Source organism: Lampris incognitus, chromosome 12, assembly GCF_029633865.1.
Source record: "Lampris incognitus isolate fLamInc1 chromosome 12, fLamInc1.hap2, whole genome shotgun sequence".
Taxonomy (NCBI): Eukaryota; Metazoa; Chordata; class Actinopteri; order Lampriformes; family Lampridae; genus Lampris; species Lampris incognitus.
In genome coordinates this window covers 527941-554665 of record NC_079222.1, presented here as the reverse complement: position 1 = coordinate 554665, position 26725 = coordinate 527941, and the positions used below count along the sequence as shown (strand labels likewise).

General features: G+C 45.4%; 1 protein-coding gene across 2 annotated transcripts in view; it reads left to right on the top strand.

Annotated features, from left to right (window-relative positions):
• Window positions 1–15354, top strand: part of fer (fer (fps/fes related) tyrosine kinase) — a 203644-nt gene extending 188290 nt beyond the window's left edge. For both annotated transcript variants that reach the window (XM_056290265.1, XM_056290264.1), the window contains exons 20-21: window positions 13338–13666; window positions 15227–15354. In XM_056290265.1, coding sequence (XP_056146240.1) covers window positions 13338–13474 — 137 coding nt within the window. In that variant the 3' untranslated portion in view covers window positions 13475–13666; window positions 15227–15354. The remainder of the gene's footprint in view (window positions 1–13337; window positions 13667–15226) is intronic.
• The last annotated feature ends 11371 nt before the right edge of the window (window positions 15355–26725 follow it).

The window sequence follows — 26725 nt, the reverse complement described above, 5'->3', positions numbered from 1 at the left end:
TGTCCTTGTTGGAAGGGCAGGACTGGCACCTCTTTCTCTTGCTGCCACTGGCGTTCTCTGGCTCAGTCCTAGTGGAGGTTGCTGATGTGGCTGCAGCCTGCAGCTCTCTCACTAAGTTGGCAGAGCCAGGAGTTCGGGGAACCGACTGATGTTCAATGTGGGGATTCACCAGAGCTCTCCTCAGCTCCTGAAGAAAGAGCCTCCTCTTGTTGAACTTGCCCTAGTTCCGCCCAGGATTTATTTCAGTCCACACCACGAACGCATTGTAGGCTGAGACATCAAGAATGTCATAAAAGACAGCCAATGGCCACCGGGCCGTCTTCCTGTTGTAGTCCAGGATAGTGTTTGGCTTTTTGTCCTCCCTACTGCTCACAGAAGCATTCTTGTGGAGAGTGGACATCATGACGACATTTTTCAAGAAGCAAGAAGCAACAGCCCAAAGTAAGCATCCAGATAGGTTTTGTCTATTTCCTTCCAACTGTTGCCAAACACTCTTCTCCCTTCCAGGTTCGTCATCTCAATCAAGATAGACTGGATAGACTGTGGTATGAACAGCTCAAATGCTGTCTTTATATCTTGGACATGTGACAGTACAAATCTAGTGGGCCCAGGGGTCATTCCGATGATGTTCTGAGCTTGTGCTCGGCCTTTGGTTTCATGAGGGATCTTGGACCATGCCATCTTGCCTTTCCTTGACACGAAGGCCTCCTGTTATTCTCCCTCATCCAGGCCTACTTCCTCATCAGATGTGTCTTCATCATGTTCAGGCGCATACTCCACATCATCGTCATCCTCAGACACATCTTCTTCAATTTCAGCCTGATCTCTCTCCCCCAAAGCCTGATGTCCCTCCTCAAAGATGTGATCAAGAGCCTCACGGGCAGTGAAAAATCTTTTGCTCATTGTGAAATCGACAGATACTGCTGAATGAAACTCAAATAAACTTGGCAGAGATATTTATAGATGTTTATGCGAGACAATCTGTGCAATGTTGTTCATGCTACACCCCCCACAAGCTGACCAAGGCCTACACTGTACTGCGAGAAAATAATTGTTGCTGTGGAGGAAGGGGTGTGTGTTCAGGTTCAAGTTGAATTTCAGGGTCAATGTCCATATTCTGTGAGAAAGGTTGAGTTCCCGTTGGGGGGGGGGGTGGGTGCCAGAGGGATTGGGAGTACAAGTGCATACTGTGAGAAAATAATTGTTCCCATGGAGGAAGGGGGTGGGGGTGGGGTGTCTAAAGTCAAAGATGAATCTTGATTGAGCCAAATTTGACCCAGAGTTACCCACAACATTTCAATGCACTGCTGGGTCCTCCCAGACACGAACACAAAATGATACACCTTTTTTGTAGAGACCTTCAGAATTGGCTAAAATGATGTGAGTATTTATATAGCTCTTGTGGAGGATATCATAATGCCTTGTTCCAAAAAAACCCAAACTAGATGGTAGTTATTATATAATTTTAACTTGAAATGGGTCACGGCAGACCCGAACACAACATAAAGGTTAAGTAAAATAAGGCGCAGATGCTTAATGTTTGTTTTCTTGCAATAACAACAATTGCTTATTTTTTGTTGTCTATTTACATTTATTTGCAATAGCATATTGGTACATCATTTTTTTCTTTTCTGTTTTTTTTTATTCAAAGATTTTTCACCTTATGGCCTATGTCTTTTAGCTAATTGCCATGGTCTGTGATCATGGCTCTCCCATCACCTGATTGGTTGCTCTGGCACTTTGTCGGGTCGTCTCACACTCTCTTTGAGACACACACAGAGACTCAGAGACTTTTTGTTGCCAGAGTGCCTCGTCTTTTGTGAACTTTCCCTGTGTCCATTCCTGCCGTTGTTTTCCAGCTGTTTTGTAAGTTTTGCCACGTCCTGTGTGTTAGCCCTCCCCGCTATCTGTACCTGCTGTTTTTGTTCCGTGTAATAAAAGAGTTGTCAGAACTGGTTTGCCTCCACCGTCTGCACTTGGCTCCTCCTCTGTGCTACAACCGTGACAGTACGACCCAACCAAGTATGGACCCAGCGGATGTATCGGAGAAAACAGAGGTCGAGGCCGGTGTCTGGTGTGAATGGCCTCCGGCTGGGTGTTATCTGGCTTGCTAGCCAGCAGCCTGTCTCCCAGTCTGCTGGCTCTGGCCCCACTAGCCGCCAGCATGTCTACCGGCCGGTAATAGGTGGTGCTGAGCCGGCTCCAGCCCTAAACCAATTCTGGGAATCCCGCCTAGCCAGGGGAGGTTCCCGGAGTCTCCGCCAGGCCCATGTTCCTCGGCAGCCGGCCGACATCCTGTCTGAATACCAGTCGCCAGCCACACTGAATGACTCCTTCTACAGGTTCCTGTTCGGCCGGCCACTTCAGCCAACCTGTTGGGCTCAGCTGCCCAGCGTCCCCAAGCCTCATCTGCCCAGCATCCCTGAGCTTCAGCTGCCCAGCATCCCTGAGCCTCAGTTGCCCCCTGTCCCCGAGCCTCAGCTGCCCAGCATACCCGGGCCGCCTCCGGGGCCTGCTCCATGAGCGGCTGCCAGGCCGTCTCCGAAACCTCCTCCATGAGCGGCTGCCAGGCCGTCTCCAAAACCTGCTCCACGAGCGGCGGCCAGGCCGCCTCTGAAACCTGTTCCACAAGCGGCTGCCAGGCCGCCGCGGAAACCTGCTCCACGAGCGGCTGTCCCACCACCTACAAGTTCTGTTTCCCCCACGGTCGTCCTGCCACCTCCGAGTTCTGTTTGCCCCGCGGCTAGCCCGCCGCCTCCGGAATCTGTTTGCCCTGCAGCTGGCCCGCCGCCTCCGGAATCTGTTTTCCCCGCGGCCTGCCCGCCGCTTCCGGAGTTTGTTTGTCCAGCATCCATCCTGCCGCCTCTGGAGTCTGTTTGCCCAGCGGGCGTCCCATCGCCTCCGGAGTCTGTTTGCCTACCGGCCGTCTCGCCACCTCTGGAGTCCGTTTCCATCTGCCCGTCCGCCGGAGATGCCCTGCCTACTGCGCCCTGGTTGCCCTCCCGATTGGTCCCAGCCCTCGGGCCGCCTGCCTGAGATCCCTGGCCCCATTCGTCCTCCCCCTGAGCCCCTCTGTCTGTCCTGCTGGGTACTCTGGGTCCTTTGTTTTTGGGATGCCTGGAATCCGCCCCTTGAGAGGGGGGTCCTGTCATGGTCTGTGATCATGGCTCTCCCATCCCCTGATTGGTGCTTTAATCCACCTGCGCCCGGGTTCCTGAATGACCCGGATTGCTCGGCTTCACTCAACCTCCCCTGTCTCCGTTTGGCTGGCCAGTTCCTGCGTACCTGCACCCAATCTCTGTGATTGGCCTCCCCTGGGTAAATATACCCCTTGGTTGCTCTGGCACTTTGTCGGGTCATCTCACACTCTCTCTGAGACACACACAGAGACACCCACTGAGACTCAGAGACTTTTTGTCACCAGAGTGCCTCGTCTTTTGTGACCTTTCCCCATGTCCATTCCTGCTGTTTGTAAGATTTGCCACGTCCTGTGTGTTAGCCCTTCCCGCTATCTGTACCTGCTGTTTTTGTTCCGTGTAATAAAAGAGTTGTCGGAACCGGTTTGCCTCCACCGTCTGCACTAGGGTCCTCCTCTCTGCTACAACCGTAACACTAATGGCAAATGACTGATGAATCAAACCAGACTGCTGAACCTGCCAAAATAAAAGTAGGAAGAAAAGAAAGGAAATGCTTTTTGGTCATTGAGTGGAATCAGGTTAAAAACCATCGGATAGATGCATCAGTCCCTTTCAAGTGGGGAAGCTGCTTGTATCAAATTATAACTTGACAGTGCCAACTCATAACTCCACACTCCTACCCTTCCTCCTCTCCTGCTGCCTCTAAACATGCCTTCCCCCGTCTCAGCACATGCCTTCCCCCTCTCTGCATATGCCTTCCCCCACTCTGCACATGCCTTCCCCCTCTCTGCACATGCCTTCCCCCTCTCTGGACATGCCTTCCCCTCTCTGCACATGCCTTCCCCCTCTCTGGACATGCCTTCCCCCTCTCTGAACATGCCTTCCCCTCTCTGCACATGCCTTCCCCCTCTCTGAACATGCCTTCCCCCTCTCTGTACATGCTTCCCCCCTCTCTGCACATGCCTTCCCCCTCTCTGAACATGCCTTCCCCTCTCTGCACATGCCTTCCCCCTCTCTGAACATGCCTTCCCCCTCTCTAGACATGCCTTCCCCTCTCTGCACATGCCTTCCCCCTCTCTGAACATGCCTTCCCCCTCTCTGTACATGCCGCCCCCCTCTCTGCACATGCCTTCCCCCTCTCTGAACATGCCTTCCCCCTCTCTGAACATGCCTTCCCCTCTCTGCACATGCCTTCCCCCTCTCTGGACATGCCTTCCCCTCTCTGCACATGCCTTCCCCCTCTCTGCACATGCGTTCCCCCTCTCTGCACATGCCTTCCCCCTCTCTGAACATGCCTTCCCCTCTCAGCACATGCCTTCCCCCTCTCTGCACATGCGTTCCCCCTCTCTGCACATGCCTTCCCCCTCTCTGCACATGCCTTCCCCCTCTCTGCACATGCCTTCCCCCTCTCTGGACATGCCTTCCCCCTCTCTGAACATGCCTTCCCCTCTCTGCACATGCCTTCCCCCTCTCTGGACATGCCTTCCCCTCTCAGCACATGCGTTCCCCCTCTCTGCACACGCCTTCTCCCTCTCTGCACATGCCTTCCCCCTCTCTGTACATGCCTTCCCCTCTGCACATGCCTTCTCCCTCTCTGTACATGCCTTCCCCTCTGCACATGCCTTCTCCCTCTCTGTACATGCCTTCCCCTCTCTGCACATGCCTTCTCCCTCTCTGAACACGCCTTCTCCCTCTCTGAACACGCCTTCCCCCTCTCTGGACATGCCTTCCCCCTCTCTGAACATGCCTTCCCCCTCTCTGCACATGCCTTCCCCTCTCTGCACATGCCTTCTCCCTCTCTGTACATGCCTTCCCCTCTCAGCACATGCGTTCCCCCTCTCTGCACACGCCTTCCCCCTCTCTGGACATGCCTTCCCCCTCTCTGAACATGCCTTCCCCTCTCTGCACATGCCTTCCCCTCTCTGCACATGCCTTCCCCCTCTCTGCACACGCCTTCTCCCTCTCTGAACATGCCTTCCCCCTCTCTGCACATGCCTTCCCCCTCTCTGCACACGCCTTCCCCCTCTCTGCACATGCCTCCCCCCTCACTGGACATGCCTTCTCCCTCTCTGAACACGCCTTCTCCCTCTCTGAACACGCCTTCCCCCTCTCTGAACACGCCTTCCCCCTCTCTGAACATGCCTTCCCCCTCTCTGAACATGCCTTCCCCTCTCAGCACATGCGTTCCCCCTCTCTGCACACGCCTTCCCCCTCTCTGGACATGCCTTCCCCCTCTCTGAACATGCCTTCCCCTCTCTGCACATGCCTTCCCCTCTCAGCACATGCCTTCCCCTCTCAGCACATGCGTTCCCCCTCTCTGCACACGCCTTCCCCCTCTCTGGACATGCCTTCCCCCTCTCTGAACATGCCTTCCCCTCTCTGCACATGCCTTCCCCTCTCTGCACATGCCTTCTCCCTCTCTGAACATGCCTTCCCCCTCTCTGAACATGCCTTCCCCCTCTCTGCACATGCCTTCCCCCTCTCTGCACATGCCTTCTCCCTCTCTGCACATGCCTTCCCCCTCTCTGCACATGCCTTCCCCTCTCTGCACATGCCTTCTCCCTCTCTGAACATGCCTTCCCCCTCTCTGAACATGCCTTCTCCCTCTCTGAACATGCCTTCCCCCTCTCTGCACACGCCTTCCCCCTCTCTGCACATGCCTTCCCCCTCTCTGCACATGCCTTCCCCCTCTCTGCACATGCCTCCCCCCTCACTGGACATGCCTTCTCCCTCTCTGGACATGCCTTCCCCCTCTCTGGACATGCCTTCCCCCTCTCTGCACATGCCTTCCCCCTCTCCTTCTCCTTCGCTCAACAGTAGCATAGTTTCCACCGCCACCCTGCTGGCCAACAGTACTGGTGGCGGTCGTTGGTAACCCGGGCCTCGACCGATCCAGTATGGAAATCTGACTTATGATGCAACCCTCCCCATTTATGTGGACTTGAGACCAGCACTAAGAATGCACTGGCTTGTGAATCCTCCGTGGCTGGTTCATTTAAACCTAGACTATCCAGCTAAAAAAATAAATTAATTATTTTATCTTTTTTTCACACTTTTGTTTATTGGATTCTTCAGGGCATACATGAACCAGTGATTCAATTTCAAAATTTCAGTGCCTATTTCAGGACAGATAATAAACACAGGTAAATACCTCTATATACAATAAATTAAAAAAATGATGCAATAAATTACCAATATGATCTCAGAAATGTGAATCAGTTCCACTGGACAAAACCAGCGATTGACTGTACTATTCACATGTGTACTAGTCACATGTGTACTATTCACGTGTAATATTCACTGTACTATTCACATGTGTGCTCGTCACATGCGTACTATTCACGTGTAATATTCACTGTACTATTCACATGTGTACTATTCACATGTGTAATATTCACTGTACTATTCACATGTGTGCTCGTCACATGCGTACTATTCACGTGTAATATTCACTGTACTATTCACATGTGTACTATTCACATGTGTACTAGTTACATGTGCACTGTTCACTTGTGTACTAGTCACATGTGCAATGTTCACATGTGTACTAGTCACATGCATACTATTCACGTGTAATATTCACTGTACTAGTCACATGTGTACTAGTCGCATGTGTAATATTCACTGTACTAGTCACATGTGTACTAGTCACTTGTGTACTATTCACATGTGTACTAGTCACGTGTAATATTCACTGTACTAGTCACATGTGTACTAGTCACGTGTAATATTCACTGTACTAGTCACATGTGTACTAATCATATGTGTAATATTCACTGTACTAGTCACATGTGTAGTAGTCACATGTGTACTAGTCACATGTGTTCTATTCACATGTGTAGTATTCACAGAAGGTTGGGGAATAGTTGCAATCGCAGCATTGTAAGATGGCGACAGATGTACTCTTAGCCCCCCCCCCCCGGTTCAGGGATGGTCACTCCCTCTTCACATAGATGGCCTCTTTGACTCCTCATTCAGTCAGCTGAATCAGTTCATCTGTGTCCAGATGAACTGATGAACGTTGAGATTTCTGCACCCAGATTAATGAGCATGCATGAAGACACAACAATATAATCCTTTTCCTAGAAGAAAAGGTACACTTGTTAAATGTATACCCTGAGTTCACATTTTCTAAAACAACAACAAAAACACAACACCAGAGGAAAACACACGACTCACATAGGTTGGTCACGCATCAGATACAATCTATGAATGCATATTTATGTACGTAGCACACTTACACAAGCGAAAGAAGAGAAACTACAATAAACATATTAGACATGCCATCATATTTCACAGTACCTCAACATGGTTGAATTTGAATACTAGAAGTCTGTGTTCTGAAATGCTGGGGAAGTGTAATTTATCTACTATATTCATGAAGAAAGACCCCCAAGTTTTCTTAAATCTGGCTGATGAACCTGTCATTGTACACCTTGTTTTCCCTCTTTATTGAAATAAGAATATCTCTGATCCATAGAGAATGAGAAGGTGGGGTCGGGGATTTCCAACTCAGTAGGATCAGGTGTCAAGCTGGAAGCGTAGTAGAATTAACTTTACATGTCAGCATCTGAAGCAACTACTTTCTACTTGTGTTGACAAAGTCTGTTGCAGTCTTCGGGTCAAGTCAAATCAATTTTATTTGTATAGCCCAATATCACAAATTACAGATTTACAGTGGGCTTAACAGCAACACAACATCCTGTCCTTAGACCCTCTCATGTCAAAGGTATGTGCAGCACCACTTGATAAAGTTATCCACAGAGTAGCTGGGAACAGCACTCCAGATCTGACACCAAGGCAGGTATGCAGCTGACACCCCCCCCCCGCCCCAAATGTAGCCCGCTTCCTCGCAGTGCAGGGTGTGTAGTCCGGAAAGAGGAACATGTTCTTGCTATGGTATAGCAGAGAGGATGTGCAGGATGCTTCACTTGCCTGGTGCAGCATCTCATTACGGACATGGAAGAACTGAACCCTGATAACAAAGGGCCGGGACATCTCTCGCTCCTTGGGTTTGGAGCACAGGGTGTGATGAGCTGTGTCATGAGGGGGCACCTCATCTAGGTCATAGAGGTCCTTAAGAAATTGAGCAATGAAGTCAGTCAGGCGAGGGCCCTCCAAATTCTCCAGCATCCCCCATCAAGCCAAGTCCATTTTATTTGTATAGCCCAATATCACAAATTACAAATGTGCCTCACGGGGCTTTACAGCAACACAACATCCTGTCCTTAAACCCTCGCATCAGATAAGGAACAACTCCATCAAATATTATTCCTCCTAGCCCGCTCCTCCATCTGTCAGTCAACACTTTCATTTAGGTTGTCAGCGTATTCACTGTAGACTACAAACCAGTTAGTTGGTTGCTGTGCTCTTTACATGTGCATTCCAGCTGGTTGGTTTTCTGGTCATGGTTGCTGACTTTCTGTTAACATGTTTTTCATCTCTTTTCGAACCGAAGTGATCTCGTCACGGAGCTCAGATGCCAATGAGTCGATTTTCCAGCAAATGTAATTTTTCAGTGAATCCAGCATGGTTTGCAGGTGTCCCAAGTTGGCAGTGCCGGCGTCAGTATTTGCAGTCGGCGGTGAGGCCGCTTCATTGGGATGCGGGGCTTTGTTGCAGCCTGCACACGCGGTATCTGTTTTCAGTGCAGCAGCTGACATTGCCGATCCCAAAGTAGAAAAGAATCCACTTAAGAGTTGAAATATGTTGTGTAAAATATCCACTCAATAAGTGTCATGAAATTGTGCCAGTAAATCACAAATTGTTGCCACCTCTCAGATAAGCCAGGCGAAAGTGTCGGCCATATTCGGTGCTAACCCCAATAATGAAATTAATTTAAAAAATAAGCTTACTTTGAAGTAACAAATGCATTTACAATGAGCATAGCCTGCAAAAAAGAAATAATAATGCTACCAACATTGAACACGGGTTGTAATGACTGAATGTCATCTCGCATTCTGCTACTGAAGATTCAGACACTTTGAAACACGTGGCCTGGTCTGACCTCAATGCACCCTGTACAACACACCAATGGATGCGAATCTGATGGCGATGCAACACATTGTTGGCAGTACTGCCAGAGGGTAATGCCCAGATGAGAGTATTATAACGGTTGAAAATCAACACGTAATTCCGCAAACATCTTAGTGTTGCTGTAAAGCACTGTTTAAAATATGTATAAAGGTAAAGATTGCTATTTTCATTTGGCCAAAGGAGACAAGCCTACTGTAAACGGGGCTTCACCCGGCAATTGCTGAGCATGTCCATTGAGTTCTACGTTGTTTCTGTCTATTTATTTACATGGACAATGCACATTAATCAACGTTTCCTTAAATCCACCAGATTTAGCATGCAGGCTAAATTTCAAATGTAATTCTGAGTAAGGTGCTCCTGGGAACCAATAGATTGAGGGGATAAAACAGATGATACAAAATACAAGAAATACATCGTTGAACAGCAGAACAAACAACACAAGTAGGACACTGATGCAGTGACAACAAGACTGGCCTAATAATACACAAAGACCTTGTAAACACATGCAAAAAAACAAAACAAAACAAAAATAAAAAACGTGAAATAATGAGATATGGATAAAAAAGGCAGCATTCTCCCATGATACAACACAAAATTACCCAATATGACGGTATTCAAAAAAATGGTCTATGGCTTCCTTTAGCATTATCAAAGAGCTGTATTGATTGTAGCAGGACTAACATTAGCATCAGACTGACTTCTATTAGTTCTAGCGTGGCTACCATTAGCATGCTAAAAGAACTATATTGGTTATAGCATGGCTAGCATTAGCATTATAATTTCTATGAGTACTATCATGGCTTTCATTAGCATTTTAATAAATTCTCTTGTTTGTGGCATGGCAACTGTCACCATGAGACTGACTGCTGTTGAGACTGACACAGTCAACTACAACATATTACTGGACCGATTGGAAAACTGGTTGGGACTTTCTGGCACAGCACTGCACAGTTCTGAATCCTATTTAAAGGACGGGGACTACTTTATGTCAATAGGTAATTACACATCTGAGCATACAAAAATGACCTGTGGAGTTCCCCAAGAGTCCATTCTGGGGCCGCTTCTATTTAACATCTTTATGCTCCCACTACTTCTTCAGATTATGAAAAACAACAAAATATGTGACCAAAGTTATGCAGACGACACAGATTTACATAACCATATCACCAGGGGACTATAATTCCATACAATTGGATGTCTTAGAATTTTCTTCAATTAAACAAACGTAAAACTGAAGTAATTGACTTTGGAGCCAAGGAAGGACGATTGAAAGTAAGTGCTCAGCTACAAATGGTAATGTTTAAAACCACGAACCATGCCAGAAATCTTGGTATACTCATGAACTCCGACCTGAATTTAGATAGCTACATTAAGACAATTATAAAGTCAGTCTACTTTCACCTGAAGAATATATCAAGAATTAAAGGATCTATGGCTCAGCAGGAAATGGAAAAACATGTCTATGCATTTATCTTCAGTCAACTTGACTACTGTAATGGTGTCTTTACAGGTCTCTCTAAAACCTCGATCAAACAGCTGCAGCTGATTCAGAATGCTGCTGCTTGAGTCCTTACTAAGACCAAAAGAGTGGACCACATCACTCCAGTCCTGAGGTCGCTACACTGGCTTCCTGTCCATCAATTATGTAATTGATTTTAAAACTCTGCTCTTGGTTTATAAAGCACTGAATGGTTTAGGGCCAAAATACATTTCTGATCTACTGCTACACTATGAACCATCCAGACCTCTCAGATAGTCTGGGACAGTTCTGATCTACTGTTATACTATGAACCATCCAGACCGCTCAGATCGTCTGAAACAGGTCTGATCTACTGCTACACTATGGACCATCCAGACCTCAAGATGGTCTGGGACAGCTCTGATCTACTGCTATACTATGAACCATCCAGACCGCTCAGATCGTCTGGAACGGGTCTGATCTACTGCTATACTATGAACCATCCAGACCGCTCAGATCCTCTAGGACAGCTCTGATCTACTGCTACACTATGAACCATCCAGACCGCTCAGATCGTCTGGGACAGTTCTGATCTACTGCTATACTATGAACCATCCAGACCGCTCAGATCGTCTAGGACAGCTCTGATCTACTGCTACACTATGAACCATCCAGACTGCTCAGATCGTCTGGGACAGGTCTGATCTACTGTTATACTATGAACCATCCAGACCGCTCAGATGGTCTGAAACAGGTCTGATCTACTGTTATACTATGAACCATCCAGACCGCTCAGATGGTCTGAAACAGGTCTGATCTACTGCTACACTATGAACCATCCAGACCACTCAGATTGTCTGGGACAGGTCTGCTTTCTGTCCCCAGAGTCAGAACTAAACATGGAGAGGCAGCTTTCCGTTTTTATACACCACAACCAACTCCCAAAAAAACTGCAGGTCTGCTGCAACTCTCAGTTCTTTTTAATCAAGGCTGAAGACTTTCATTTTCGCTGCTGCCTATGACTAAATAAAATTTGAAGCTTTTGATTACCATCTTAAACTACATTTTAACTTTGACTCTATCTTTTTATTTGTTTTTAAATGTCTGTATTGCCTTATGTTTTATGTAAAGCACTTTGAATTGCCTTGCCTTGCCTATTAGGACTGGCATGACTTTTGGTTCACTTGAGATAGCCATGGCTAGTATGAACATTGGGCTTATTACTGTCAGCATTAGTGTTGCTGTTAGCTTCTTAACGTATTTCTGTTGAGTGTAACATAGTGACACGGTGGCACAGTGGTTAGCACGGTCGCCTCACAGCAAGAAGGTCCTGGGTTCGAGCTCCCGGGCTAGTTCAACCTTGGGGGTCGTCACGGGTCGTCCTCTTTGTGGAGTTTGCATGTTCTCCCCATGTCTGCGTGGGTTTCCTCTGGGTACTCCGGTTTCCTCCCACAGTCCAAAGACATGTAGGTCAGGTGAATCAGCCGCACTGAATTGTCCCTAGGTGTTAATGTGTGTGTGTGTGTGTGTGTGTGTGTGTGTGTGTGTGTGTGTGTGTGTGTGTGTGTGTGTGTGTGTGTGTGTGTGTGTGTGTGTGTGTGTGTGTGTGTGAGAGAGAGAGAGAGAGAGCCCTGTGTTATGGCCTGGCAGCCTGTCCAGGGTGTCTCCCTGCCGCCCAATGACTGCTGGGGTAGGCTGCAGCATCCCCGCGACCCTGACAGCAGGATAAGCGGTTTGGATAATGGATGGATGATTGTAACATGATTAGTGTCAGGACGAGGCTGGTTACTTTTAGTTAAAATACTAGTTAAGACTAGTATGACTCGGTGGTGGGCTGCTGGTAAAAACGTTTTTTTTGGGGGGGCAATTTACCTTGGCGCAGCACACCTGACAGCGGCTTTAAAGTCCACACAGTCACAGTTATTAAGAAAAACAATGTAGCCTATAGCTTTTATCAGGGTTCGTAGACGGTAGATGATTGACAGTCGAGATGAGGCGTGGTGGTGGATGTGAACATGATTGACAGCCATGAGTATTGTCCAATCACATTAGATCAAAAAACATTAAAACAATAACAATTCACTGCCAATAAAGTGGGAGTGTCTGGGGCAGCGCAGAACTGCGCCCCCTGGAAAACCTAAAGAAACCAGTCAGACAGCAGCCTCAGGTCACCTGCTCGCTACAAGTTTGAGGGCTTACATAAGGTATGGTTTGGCCCACGCCCCTCACCCAGGAAGTATATGTATTCAGACAGAAATCAGCCAAATACCATTTGGACCAATATTTAATGCTGCTGACAGGCGCTCACAGACTGAAAACACTTTTATTTCATCATTATTTGCATTTTACAACTACATTTTATTTAACTTGTTTAAGTAGATTTTCATCTCTTGATACTTGAAGGACGCGGCGCCTTAGCGCCCTCTACTGGCCAACCGCCATTGGTATGACTAGCATTATCATAAGGGAGATTGTCAGTCCTAGCATGGCTGCAATTAGCATTCTAAAGGAATTGTGTAGGTTGTAGCACAGTTAATGTTAACATGAGGCGGAGTACTACTGGTTCTAATGTTTTTGGTAACACAGGAAGGAACTCTTGGCTAACACTAGCCATAAATAAGCAGTGGTGCTTACTCTACTTCGTTTCATGTCCTCTCTCTCTGTTCACTTTCTGACCTCTGACTCTTCCACCTCCTTCCTCTCAGGCTACAGAATGGCATGCCCGCAGCGTTGCCCGGAGGAGGTGTACAAGGTCATGCAGCGTTGCTGGCAGTACAACCCTGATGAGCGGCCCAAGTTTGCCGAGCTGCAGAGGGACCTGTCGGCCATCAAGAAGAAATAGCGATTGGGGCAGCTAGCCGGCTAGCTGGCGGAGCTAGGAGATTCCGAAGGACATTGGCCCCAAGGAGCTAGAACGGATAACTTGTACTGGTGGGATGACCTAGCGGGGTTCCCTAACACACTGGCTAATGAGTAGGCTTACAAACTGGCTAATGGAACTGTCTAATGGACTGGCTGAAGCACTAGCTTACAGGTGAGCCTATATACTGGCCAAAATGCTAGCAAATGAACTGGCTGACGGGCCAACTAACAAACTGGCTAACTGACTGACTAATGAACTGGGTAACGGGCCAGCTAATGAGCTGGTTAATGAACTGGCTAATGAACTGACTTACAGTCAAGCTTATGAGCTGGCTAAGGACCCAACTAGCAAACTGGCTTACTGTCCAGCTAATAAACAGGATGATGGGCTAGCTAAAGAAATGGGTGATGAACCTGCTAACATGCCAGCTAGCAAATTGGCTGATTGGCCTGCTAATTAACTGGTAAATGACTTAGCTAATGGAACGGTTATTAATTTAGTTAACAAGCAAAACAACCAGCACAACAGACAGGTTTGCCGAAAAGCTCTTCATCAAGCTAGCTGAAGAGAGCCCATTGAGCCAGTGAGCTGCTGAGTTAGCTGGCCAACAAGCTCAACAGGCGTGTGCGGCTCCATGGAAACATCGATAAATGTTTGTTTGTATTTTCTATGTAAACAAAAACAAATATTGTGCCAGAGCGATGAAAAACTTTTTTTCCTGGTTGTGTTGTTCCAAGTAAGTACAAGTTGTGTGTGTGTGTGTGTGTGTGTGTGTGTGTGTGTGTGTGTGTGTGTGTGTGTGTGTGTGTGTGTGTGTGTGTATGTTGGGTGGAGGAGTCAAAGGAGGGGACTGAGAAGATGTGATATGACGCTAATGGGGCAGTAGAACAATAACTATGAAAATCTTTTGCCACGTTTTGGTTAAGAATTGAACCAGGAATGAAAATATAAACAAAGATGCTTCTAAAATATAAAATAGATATATTTTGCATTTAGATTGAACTTATTCAACCGAGACTTTAAATTAATGATTCATTTTTTATTTTTATTTTTTTTAGAAAAAACAAGGAATCCCGAAGGGTCAGAATTCGTTTACCAGCTGAACTCTGATTGGTCAAGGCTGCTTTCACTAACATGCTCCCAACACCCCCCGCAGGGGAGGTTAGGGTTTCACACTAGCAACTTTTGTTTCTTTCTTTCTTTATTTTTTTGAAAGCGTTGGGGGATTTTTCCCAGACAGCGCCCTCTGTTGGTATTTAATGCATAGCCCTCTCATATGCATTAAATAGCTCCTTTTTTAAAACGTGATTTTTTTTCCTTTTCATTTCATTGGTGTGATTCCGCTTTGGGGAAGATTGAAAACGATATCTGAAAATGTCGTACTTTTTCTTGTTTTGTTTTTTTATGATTCTGTTTATGTTCTGTTGCCCCCCCCCCCCCGGGAAGAATTGAAAACTACCTTTGAAAATGTCAAGCTACTTTTTCTTTACGTAAGAATGGTTCACCTTTCATTCTGCCCCCCCTACATCTGAAAATTTCACACTTTGTTTTATTTGTTTAGATTAATTATAATTCTGATTTTCATTCTGTTGGTGTCCACTCCCCCCCCCCCCCAGGTAGAAAGATACATCAGAATATTCCATGATGGGAATGATGGTTCCTCTGTTGTTGTTGTTTCAGGAAAGACTGAGCAGTGTATCTGAAAGTTTTGAATGTTTTTCATTTTCCCAGGACGGTCGTGATGCTGCCCTCTTGTGGTGAAAGCAAAGGAAAAAAGAAAATGAAAGAAACAAAGAAAACAATTAGGTTTCATGCTCATGTTTGTGGTTTTGTGATTTGTAGCCGTTTAATAAACAAACAGCTTTTATACAAACCTGTCTGTCTCGCTGTCACTTGTCTTGCTCTACAACGCAGCCTGTCGTCTGTCTACCCCTCTCCTTCGTCTAGCTCTCTTTCATCCGTCTCTCATCTGTCTCTCATCTGTCTCTCATCTGTCTCTCATCTGTCTCTCTTTCATCCATCTCTCATCTGTCTCTCATCTGTCTCTTTCATCCGTCTCTCATCTAGCTCTCTTTCATCCGTCTCTCATCTGTCTCTCATCTGTCTCTCTTTCATCCGTCTCTCATCTGTCTCTCATCTGTCTCTCTTTCATCCGTCTCTCATCTGTCTCTCATCTAGCTCTCTTTCATCCGTCTCTCATCTGTCTCTCATCTCTCTTTCATCTGTCTCTCTTTCATCTGTCTCTCATTTGTCTCTCATCTGTCTCTCTTTCATCTGTCTCTCGTCTGTCTCTTCTGTCTCTTTCATCTGTCTCTCATCTGTCTCATCTGTCTCTTATCTGTCTCTCTTTCATCCGTCTCTCATCTGTCTCTCATCTGTCTCTCTTTCACTGGTCTCTTTCACCTCTCTCTCTTTCATCTGTCTCTCATCTGTCTCTCATCTGTCTCTCATCTGTCTCTCATCTGTCTCTCTTTCATCTGTCTCTCATTTGTCTCTCATCTGTCTCTCATCTGTCTCTCTTTCACTGGTCTCTTTCATCTCTCTCTCTTTCATCTGTCTCTCATCTGTCTCTCATCTGTCTCTCATCTGTCTCTCTTTCATCTGTCTCTCTTTCATCTGTCTCACATTTTTCTCTCATCTGTCTCTCATCTGTCTCTCTTTCACCGGTCTCCTTTATCTCTCTTTCATCCGTCTCTCATTTGTCTCTCATCTGTCTCTCATCTCTCTCTCTTTCATCTGTCTCTCTTTCATCTGTCTCTCATCTGTCTCTCATCTAGCTCTCTTTCATCCGTCTCTCATCTGTCTCTCATCTGTCTCTCATCTGTCTCTCTTTCATCCGTCTCTCATCTGTCTCTCATCTGTCTCTCTTTCATCCGTCTCTCATCTGTCTCTCATCTAGCTCTCTTTCATCCGTCCCTCATCTGTCTCTCATCTCTCTCTCATCTCTCTCTTTCATCTCTCTCATTTGTCTCTCATCTGTCTCTCTTTCATCTGTCTCTCATTTGTCTCTCATCTGTCTCTCTTTCATCTGTCTCTCGTCTGTCTCTTCTGTCTCTTTCATCTGTCTCTCATCTGTCTCATCTGTCTCTTATCTGTCTCTCTTTCATCCGTCTCTCATCTGTCTCTCATCTGTCTCTCTTTCACTGGTCTCTTTCATCTCTCTCTCTTTCATCTGTCTCTCATCTGTCTCTCATCTCTCTCTCTTTCATCTGTCTCTCTTTCATCTGTCTCTCATTTATCTCTCATCTGTCTCTCATCTGTCTCTCTTTCACCGGTCTCCTTTATCTCTCTCTCTTTCATCCGTCTCTCATTTGTCACTCATTTGTCTCTCATCTCTCTCTCTTTCATCTGTCTCTCTTTCATCTGTCTCTCATTTGTCTCTCATCTGTCTCTCTTTCATCTGTCTCTCGTCTGTCTCTTCTGTCTCTTTCATCTGTCTCTCATCTGTCTCATCTGTCTCTTTTATCTGTCTCTCTTTCATCCGTCTCACATCTGTCTTTCATCCGTCTCTCATTTGTCTCTCATCTGTCTCTCATCTGTCTCTCTTTCATCTGTCTATCATCTCTCATCTGTCTCTTTCACCTGTCTCTCTTTCATCTGTCTCTCATCTGTCTCTCTTTCATCTGTCTCATATCTGTCTCTCATCTGTCTCTCATCTGTCTCTCTTTCACCGGTCTCTTTCATCTCTCTCTCTTCCATCTGTCTCTCATCTGTCTCTCATCTGTCTCTCATTTGTCTCTCATCTGTCCCTCATCTGTCTCTCATCTCTCTCTCTTTCATCTGTCTCTCTTTCATCTGTCTCTCATTTATCTCTCATCTGTCTCTCATCTGTCTCTCTTTCACCGGTCTCCTTTATCTCTCTCTCTTTCATCCGTCTCTCATTTGTCACTCATCTGTCTCTCATCTCTCTCTCTTTCATCTGTCTCTCTTTCATCTGTCTCTCATTTGTCTCTCATCTGTCTCTCTTTCATCTGTCTCTCGTCTGTCTCTTCTGTCTCTTTCATCTGTCTCTCATCTGTCTCATCTGTCTCTTTTATCTGTCTCTCTTTCATCCGTCTCACATCTGTCTTTCATCCGTCTCTCATTTGTCTCTCATCTGTCTCTCATCTGTCTCTCTTTCATCTGTCTATCATCTCTCATCTGTCTCTTTCACCTGTCTCTCTTTCATCTGTCTCTCATCTGTCTCTCTTTCATCTGTCTCTCATCTGTCTCTCATCTGTCTCTCATCTGTCTCTCTTTCATCCATCTCTCATCTGTCTCTCATCTGTCTCTTTCATCCGTCTCTCATCTAGCTCTCTTTCATCCGTCTCTCATCTGTCTCTCATCTGTCTCTCTTTCATCCGTCTCTCATCTGTCTCTCATCTGTCTCTCTTTCATCCGTCTCTCATCTGTCTCTCATCTAGCTCTCTTTCATCCGTCTCTCATCTGTCTCTCATCTCTCTCTCATCTCTCTCTTTCATCTCTCTCATTTGTCTCTCATCTGTCTCTCTTTCATCTGTCTCTCATTTGTCTCTCATCTGTCTCTCTTTCATCTGTCTCTCGTCTGTCTCTTCTGTCTCTTTCATCTGTCTCTCATCTGTCTCATCTGTCTCTTATCTGTCTCTCTTTCATCCGTCTCTCATCTGTCTCTCATCTGTCTCTCTTTCACTGGTCTCTTTCATCTCTCTCTCTTTCATCTGTCTCTCATCTGTCTCTCATCTGTCTCTCATCTGTCTCTCATCTGTCTCTCTTTCATCTGTCTCTCATTTGTCTCTCATCTGTCTCTCATCTGTCTCTCTTTCACTGGTCTCTTTCATCTCTCTCTCTTTCATCTGTCTCTCATTTGTCTCTCATCTGTCTCTCATCTGTCTCTCTTTCACCGGTCTCCTTTATCTCTCTTTCATCCGTCTCTCATTTGTCTCTCATCTGTCTCTCATCTCTCTCTCTTTCATCTGTCTCTCTTTCATCTGTCTCTCTTTCATCTGTCTCTCATCTAGCTCTCTTTCATCCGTCTCTCATCTGTCTCTCATCTGTCTCTCATCTGTCTCTCTTTCATCCGTCTCTCATCTGTCTCTCATCTGTCTCTCTTTCATCCGTCTCTCATCTGTCTCTCATCTAGCTCTCTTTCATCCGTCTCTCATCTGTCTCTCATCTCTCTCTCATCTCTCTCTTTCATCTCTCTCATTTGTCTCTCATCTGTCTCTCTTTCATCTGTCTCTCATTTGTCTCTCATCTGTCTCTCTTTCATCTGTCTCTCATCTGTCTCTCATCTGTCTCTCATCTGTCTCTCTTTCATCCGTCTCTCATCTGTCTCTCATCTGTCTCTCTTTCATCCGTCTCTCATCTGTCTCTCATCTAGCTCTCTTTCATCCGTCTCTCATCTGTCTCTCATCTCTCTCTCATCTCTCTCTTTCATCTCTCTCATTTGTCTCTCATCTGTCTCTCTTTCATCTGTCTCTCATCTGTCTCATCTGTCTCCTATCTGTCTCTCTTTCATCCGTCTCTCATCTGTCTCTCATCTGTCTCTCTTTCACTGGTCTCTTTCATCTCTCTCTCTTTCATCTGTCTCTCATCTGTCTCTCATCTGTCTCTCTTTCATCTGTCTCTCTTTCATCTGTCTCTCATTTATCTCTCATCTGTCTCTCATCTGTCTCTCTTTCACCGGTCTCCTTTATCTCTCTCTCTTTCATCCGTCTCTCATTTGTCACTCATCTGTCTCTCACCTCTCTCTCTTTCATCTGTCTCTCTTTCATCTGTCTCTCATTTGTCTCTCATCTGTCTCTCTTTCATCTGTCTCTCGTCTGTCTCTTCTGTCTCTTTCATCTGTCTCTCATCTGTCTCATCTGTCTCTTTTATCTGTCTCTCTTTCATCCGTCTCACCTCTGTCTTTCATCCGTTTCTCATTTGTCTCTCATCTGTCTCTCTTTCATCTGTCTATCATCTCTCATCTGTCTCTTTCACCTGTCTCTCTTTCATCTGTCTCTCATCTGTCTCTCTTTTATCTGTCTCTCATCTGTCTCTCATCTGTCTCTCATCTGTCTCTCTTTCACCGGTCTCTTTCATCTCTCTCTCTTCCATCTGTCTCTCATCTGTCTCTCATCTGTCTCTCATTTGTCTCTCATCTGTCCCTCATCTGTCTCTCATCTCTCTCTCTTTCATCTGTCTCTCATTTATCTCTCATCTGTCTCTCATCTGTCTCTCTTTCACCGGTCTCCTTTATCTCTCTCTCTTTCATCCGTCTCTCATTTGTCACTCATCTGTCTCTCATCTCTCTCTCTTTCATCTGTCTCTCTTTCATCTGTCTCTCATTTGTCTCTCATCTGTCTCTCTTTCATCTGTCTCTCGTCTGTCTCTTCTGTCTCTTTCATCTGTCTCTCATCTGTCTCATCTGTCTCTTTTATCTGTCTCTCTTTCATCCGTCTCACATCTGTCTTTCATCCGTCTCTCATTTGTCTCTCATCTGTCTCTCATCTGTCTCTCTTTCATCTGTCTATCATCTCTCATCTGTCTCTTTCACCTGTCTCTCTTTCATCTGTCTCTCATCTGTCTCTCTTTCATCTGTCTCTCATCTGTCTCTCATCTGTCTCTCATCTGTCTCTCTTTCATCCATCTCTCATCTGTCTCTCATCTGTCTCTTTCATCCGTCTCTCATCTAGCTCTCTTTCATCCGTCTCTCATCTGTCTCTCATCTGTCTCTCTTTCATCTGTCTCTCATCTGTCTCTCATCTGTCTCTCTTTCATCCGTCTCTCATCTGTCTCTCATCTAGCTCTCTTTCATCCGTCTCTCATCTGTCTCTCATCTCTCTCTCATCTCTCTCTTTCATCTCTCTCATTTGTCTCTCATCTGTCTCTCTTTCATCTGTATCTCATTTGTCTCTCATCTGTCTCTCTTTCATCTGTCTCTCGTCTGTCTCTTCTGTCTCTTTCATCTGTATCTCATCTGTCTCATATGTCTCTTATCTGTCTCTCTTTCATCCGTCTCTCATCTGTCTCTCATCTGTCTCTCTTTCACTGGTCTCTTTCATCTCTCTCTCATTCATCTGTCTCTCATTTGTCTCTCATCTGTCTCTCATCTGTCTCTCTTTCATCTGTCTCTCTTTCATCTGTCTCTCATTTGTCTCTCATCTGTCTTTCATCTGTCTCTCTTTCACCGGTCTCCTTTATCTCTCTCTCTTTCATCCGTCTCTCATTTGTCTCTCATCTGTCTCTCATCTCTCTCTCTTTCATCTGTCTCTCTTTCATCTGTCTCTCATCTGTCTCTCATCTAGCTCTCTTTCATCCGTCTCTCATCTGTCTCTCATCTGTCTCTCTTTCATCCGTCTCTCATCTGTCTCTCATCTGTCTCTCTTTCATCCGTCTCTCGTCTGTCTCTCATCTAGCTCTCTTTCATCCGTCTCTCATCTGTCTCTCATCTCTCTCTCATCTCTCTCTTTCATCTGTCTCTCATTTGTCTCTCATCTGTCTCTCTTTCATCTGTCTCTCATTTGTCTCTCATCAGTCTCTCTTTCATCTGTCTCTCGTCTGTCTCTTCTGTCTCTTTCATCTGTCTCTCATCTGTCTCATCTGTCTCTTATCTGTCTCTCTTTCATCCGTCTCTCATCTGTCTCTCATCTGTCTCTCTTTCACTGGTCTCTTTCATCTCTCTCTCTTTCATCTGTCTCTCATCTGTCTCTCATCTCTCTCTCTTTCATCTGTCTCTCTTTCATCTGTCTCTCATTTATCTCTCATCTGTCTCTCATCTGTCTCTCTTTCACCGGTCTCCTTTATCTCTCTCTCTTTCATCCGTCTCTCATTTGTCACTCATCTGTCTCTCATCTCTCTCTCTTTCATCTGTCTCTCTTTCATCTGTCTCTCATTTGTCTCTCATCTGTCTCTCTTTCATCTGTCTCTCGTCTGTCTCTTCTGTCTCTTTCATCTGTCTCTCATCTGTCTCATCTGTCTCTTTTATCTGTCTCTCTTTCATCCGTCTCACCTCTGTCTTTCATCCGTCTCTCATTTGTCTCTCATCTGTCTCTCATCTGTCTCTCTTTCATCTGTCTATCATCTCTCATCTGTCTCTTTCACCTGTCTCTCTTTCATCTGTCTCTCATCTGTCTCTCTTTCATCTGTCTCTCATCTGTCTCTCATCTGTCTCTCATCTGTCTCTCATTTGTCTCTCATCTGTCCCTCATCTGTCTCTCATCTCTCTCTCTTTCATCTGTCTCTCTTTCATCTCTCTCTCATTTATCTCTCATCTGTCTCTCATCTGTCTCTCTTTCACCGGTCTCCTTTATCTCTCTCTCTTTCATCCGTCTCTCATTTGTCACTCATCTGTCTCTCATCTCTCTCTCTTTCATCTGTCTCTCTTTCATCTGTCTCTCATTTGTCTCTCATCTGTCTCTCTTTCATCTGTCTCTCGTCTGTCTCTTCTGTCTCTTTCATCTGTCTCTCATCTGTCTCATCTGTCTCTTTTATCTGTCTCTCTTTCATCCGTCTTACATCTGTCTTTCATCCGTCTCTCATTTGTCTCTCATCTGTCTCTCATCTGTCTCTCTTTCATCTGTCTATCATCTCTCATCTGTCTCTTTCACCTGTCTCTCTTTCATCTGTCTCTCATCTGTATCTCTTTCATCTGTCTCTCATCTGTCTCTCATCTGTCTCTCATCTGTCTCTCTTTCACCGGTCTCTTTCATCTCTCTCTCTTCCATCTGTCTCTCATCTGTCTCTCATCTGTCTCTCATTTGTCTCTCATCTGTCCCTCATCTGTCTCTCATCTCTCTCTCTTTCATCTGTCTCTCTTTCATCTGTCTCTCATTTATCTCTCATCTGTCTCTCATCTGTCTCTCTTTCACCGGTCTCCTTTATCTCTCTCTCTTTCATCCGTCTCTCATTTGTCACTCATCTGTCTCTCATCTCTCTCTCTTTCATCTGTCTCTCTTTCATCTGTCTCTCATTTGTCTCTCATCTGTCTCTCTTTCATCTGTCTCTCGTCTGTCTCTTCTGTCTCTTTCATCTGTCTCTCATCTGTCTCATCTGTCTCTTTTATCTGTCTCTCTTTCATCCGTCTCACATCTGTCTTTCATCCGTCTCTCATTTGTCTCTCATCTGTCTCTCATCTGTCTCTCTTTCATCTGTCTATCATCTCTCATCTGTCTCTTTCACCTGTCTCTCTTTCATCTGTCTCTCATCTGTCTCTCTTTCATCTGTCTCTCATCTGTCTCTCATCTGTCTCTCATTTGTCTCTCTTTCATCCATCTCTCATCTGTCTCTCATCTGTCTCTTTCATCCGTCTCTCATCTAGCTCTCTTTCATCCGTCTCTCATCTGTCTCTCATCTGTCTCTCTTTCACTGGTCTCTTTCATCTCTCTCTCTTTCATCTGTCTCTCATCTGTCTCTCATCTGTCTCTCTTTCATCTGTCTCTCTTTCATCTGTCTCTCATTTATCTCTCATCTGTCTCTCATCTGTCTCTCTTTCACCGGTCTCCTTTATCTCTCTCTCTTTCATCCGTCTCTCATTTGTCACTCATCTGTCTCTCATCTCTCTCTCTTTCATCTGTCTCTCTTTCATCTGTCTCTCATTTGTCTCTCATCTGTCTCTCTTTCATCTGTCTCTCGTCTGTCTCTTCTGTCTCTTTCATCTGTCTCTCATCTGTCTCATCTGTCTCTTTTATCTGTCTCTCTTTCATCCGTCTCACCTCTGTCTTTCATCCGTCTCTCATCTGTCTCTCATCTGTCTCTCTTTCATCTGTCTATCATCTCTCATCTGTCTCTTTCACCTGTCTCTCTTTCATCTGTCTCTCATCTGTCTCTCTTTTATCTGTCTCTCATCTGTCTCTCATCTGTCTCTCATCTGTCTCTCTTTCACCGGTCTCTTTCATCTCTCTCTCTTCCATCTGTCTCTCATCTGTCTCTCATCTGTCTCTCATTTGTCTCTCATCTGTCCCTCATCTGTCTCTCAATTCTCTCTCTTTCATCTCTCTCTCTTTCATCTGTCTCTCATTTATCTCTCATCTGTCTCTCATCTGTCTCTCTTTCACCGGTCTCCTTTATCTCTCTCTCTTTCATCCGTCTCTCATTTGTCACTCATCTGTCTCTCATCTCTCTCTTTTTCATCTGTCTCTCTTTCATCTGTCTCTCATTTGTCTCTCATCTGTCTCTCTTTCATCTGTCTCTCGTCTGTCTCTTCTGTCTCTTTCATTTGTCTCTCATCTGTCTCTCATCTGTCTCTCTTTCATCTGTCTATCATCTCTCATCTGTCTCTTTCACCTGTCTCTCTTTCATCTGTCTCTCATCTGTCTCTCTTTCATCTGTCTCTCATCTGTCTCTCATCTGTCTCTCATCTGTCTCTCTTTCATCCATCTCTCATCTGTCTCTCATCTGTCTCTTTCATCCGTCTCTCATCTAGCTCTCTTTCATCCGTCTCTCATCTGTCTCTCATCTGTCTCTCTTTCATCCGTCTCTCATCTGTCTCTCATCTGTCTCTCTTTCATCCGTCTCTCATCTGTCTCTCATCTAGCTCTCTTTCATCCGTCTCTCATCTGTCTCTCATCTCTCTCTCATCTCTCTCTTTCATCTCTCTCATTTGTCTCTCATCTGTCTCTCTTTCATCTGTCTCTCATTTGTCTCTCATCTGTCTCTCTTTCATCTGTCTCTCGTCTGTCTCTTCTGTCTCTTTCATCTGTATCTCATCTGTCTCATCTGTATCTTATCTGTCTCTCTTTCATCCGTCTCTCATCTGTCTCTCATCTGTCTCTCTTTCACTGGTCTCTTTCATCTCTCTCTCATTCATCTGTCTCTCATTTGTCTCTCATCTGTCTCTCATCTGTCTCTCTTTCATCTGTCTCTCTTTCATCTGTCTCTCATTTGTCTCTCATCTGTCTTTCATCTGTCTCTCTTTCACCGGTCTCCTTTATCTCTCTCTCTTTCATCCGTCTCTCATTTGTCTCTCATCTGTCTCTCATCTGTCTCTCTTTCATCTGTCTCTCTTTCATCTGTCTCTCATCTGTCTCTCATCTGTCTCTCTTTCATCTGTCTCTCTTTCATCTGTCTCTCATCTGTCTCTCATCTAGCTCTCTTTCATCCGTCTCTCATCTGTCTCTCATCTGTCTCTCTTTCATCCGTCTCTCATCTGTCTCTCATCTGTCTCTCTTTCATCCGTCTCTCGTCTGTCTCTCATCTAGCTCTCTTTCATCCGTCTCTCATCTGTCTCTCATCTCTCTCTCATCTCTCTCTTTCATCTCTCTCATTTGTCTCTCATCTGTCTCTCTTTCATCTGTCTCTCATTTGTCTCTCATCAGTCTCTCTTTCATCTGTCTTTCGTCTGTCTCTTCTGTCTCTTTCATCTGTCTCTCATCTGTCTCATCTGTCTCTTATCTGTCTCTCTTTCATCCGTCTCTCATCTGTCTCTCATCTGTCTCTCTTTCACTGGTCTCTTTCATCTCTCTCTCTTTCATCTGTCTCTCATCTGTCTCTCATCTCTCTCTCTTTCATCTGTCTCTCTTTCATCTGTCTCTCATTTATCTGTCATCTGTCTCTCATCTGTCTCTCTTTCACCGGTCTCCTTTATCTCTCTCTCTTTCATCCGTCTCTCATTTGTCACTCATCTGTCTCTCATCTCTCTCTCTTTCATCTGTCTCTCTTTCATCTGTCTCTCATTTGTCTCTCATCTGTCTCTCTTTCATCTGTCTCTCGTCTGTCTCTTCTGTCTCTTTCATCTGTCTCTCATCTGTCTCATCTGTCTCTTTTATCTGTCTCTCTTTCATCCGTCTCACCTCTGTCTTTCATCCGTCTCTCATTTGTCTCTCATCTGTCTCTCATCTGTCTCTCTTTCATCTGTCTATCATCTCTCATCTGTCTCTTTCACCTGTCTCTCTTTCATCTGTCTCTCATCTGTCTCTCTTTCATCTGTCTCTCATCTGTCTCTCATCTGTCTCTCATCTGTCTCTCTTTCACCGGTCTCTTTCATCTCTCTCTCTTCCATCTGTCTCTCATCTGTCTCTCATCTGTCTCTCATTTGTCTCTCATCTGTCCCTCATCTGTCTCTCATCTCTCTCTCTTTCATCTGTCTCTCTTTCATCTGTCTCTCATTTATCTCTCATCTGTCTCTCATCTGTCTCTCTTTCACCGGTCTCCTTTATCTCTCTCTCTTTCATCCGTCTCTCATTTGTCACTCATCTGTCTCTCATCTCTCTCTCTTTCATCTGTCTCTCTTTCATCTGTCTCTCATTTGTCTCTCATCTGTCTCTCTTTCATCTGTCTCTCGTCTGTCTCTTCTGTCTCTTTCATCTGTCTCTCATCTGTCTCATCTGTCTCTTTTATCTGTCTCTCTTTCATCCGTCTCACATCTGTCTTTCATCCGTCTCTCATTTGTCTCTCATCTGTCTCTCATCTGTCTCTCTTTCATCTGTCTATCATCTCTCATCTGCCTCTTTCACCTGTCTCTCTTTCATCTGTCTCTCATCTGTCTCTCTTTCATCTGTCTCTCATCTGTCTCTCATCTGTCTCTCATCTGTCTCTCTTTCACCGGTCTCTTTCATCTCTCTCTCTCTTCCATCTGTCTCTCATCTGTCTCTCATCTGTCTCTCATTTGTCTCTCATCTGTCCCTCATCTGTCTCTCATCTCTCTCTCTTTCATCTGTCTCTCTTTCATCTGTCTCTCATTTATCTCTCATCTGTCTCTCATCTGTCTCTCTATCACCGGTCTCCTTTATCTCTCTCTCTTTCATCCGTCTCTCATTTGTCACTCATCTGTCTCTCATCTCTCTCTCTTTCATCTGTCTCTCTTTCATCTGTCTCTCATTTGTCTCTCATCTGTCTCTCTTTCATCTGTCTCTCGTCTGTCTCTTCTGTCTCTTTCATCTGTCTCTCATCTGTCTCATCTGTCTCTTTTATGCGTCTCTCTTTCATCCGTCTCACATCTGTCTTTCATCCGTCTCTCATTTGTCTCTCATCTGTCTCTCATCTGTCTCTCTTTCATCTGTCTATCATCTCTCATCTGTCTCTTTCACCTGTCTCTCTTTCATCTGTCTCTCATCTGTCTCTCTTTCATCTGTCTCTCATCTGTCTCTTATCTGTCTCTCATCTGTCTCTCTTTCATCCATCTCTCATCTGTCTCTCATCTGTCTCTTTCATCCGTCTCTCATCTAGCTCTCTTTCATCCGTCTCTCATCTGTCTCTCATCTGTCTCTCTTTCATCCGTCTCTCATCTGTCTCTCATCTGTCTCTCTTTCATCCGTCTCTCATCTGTCTCTCATCTAGCTCTCTTTCATCCGT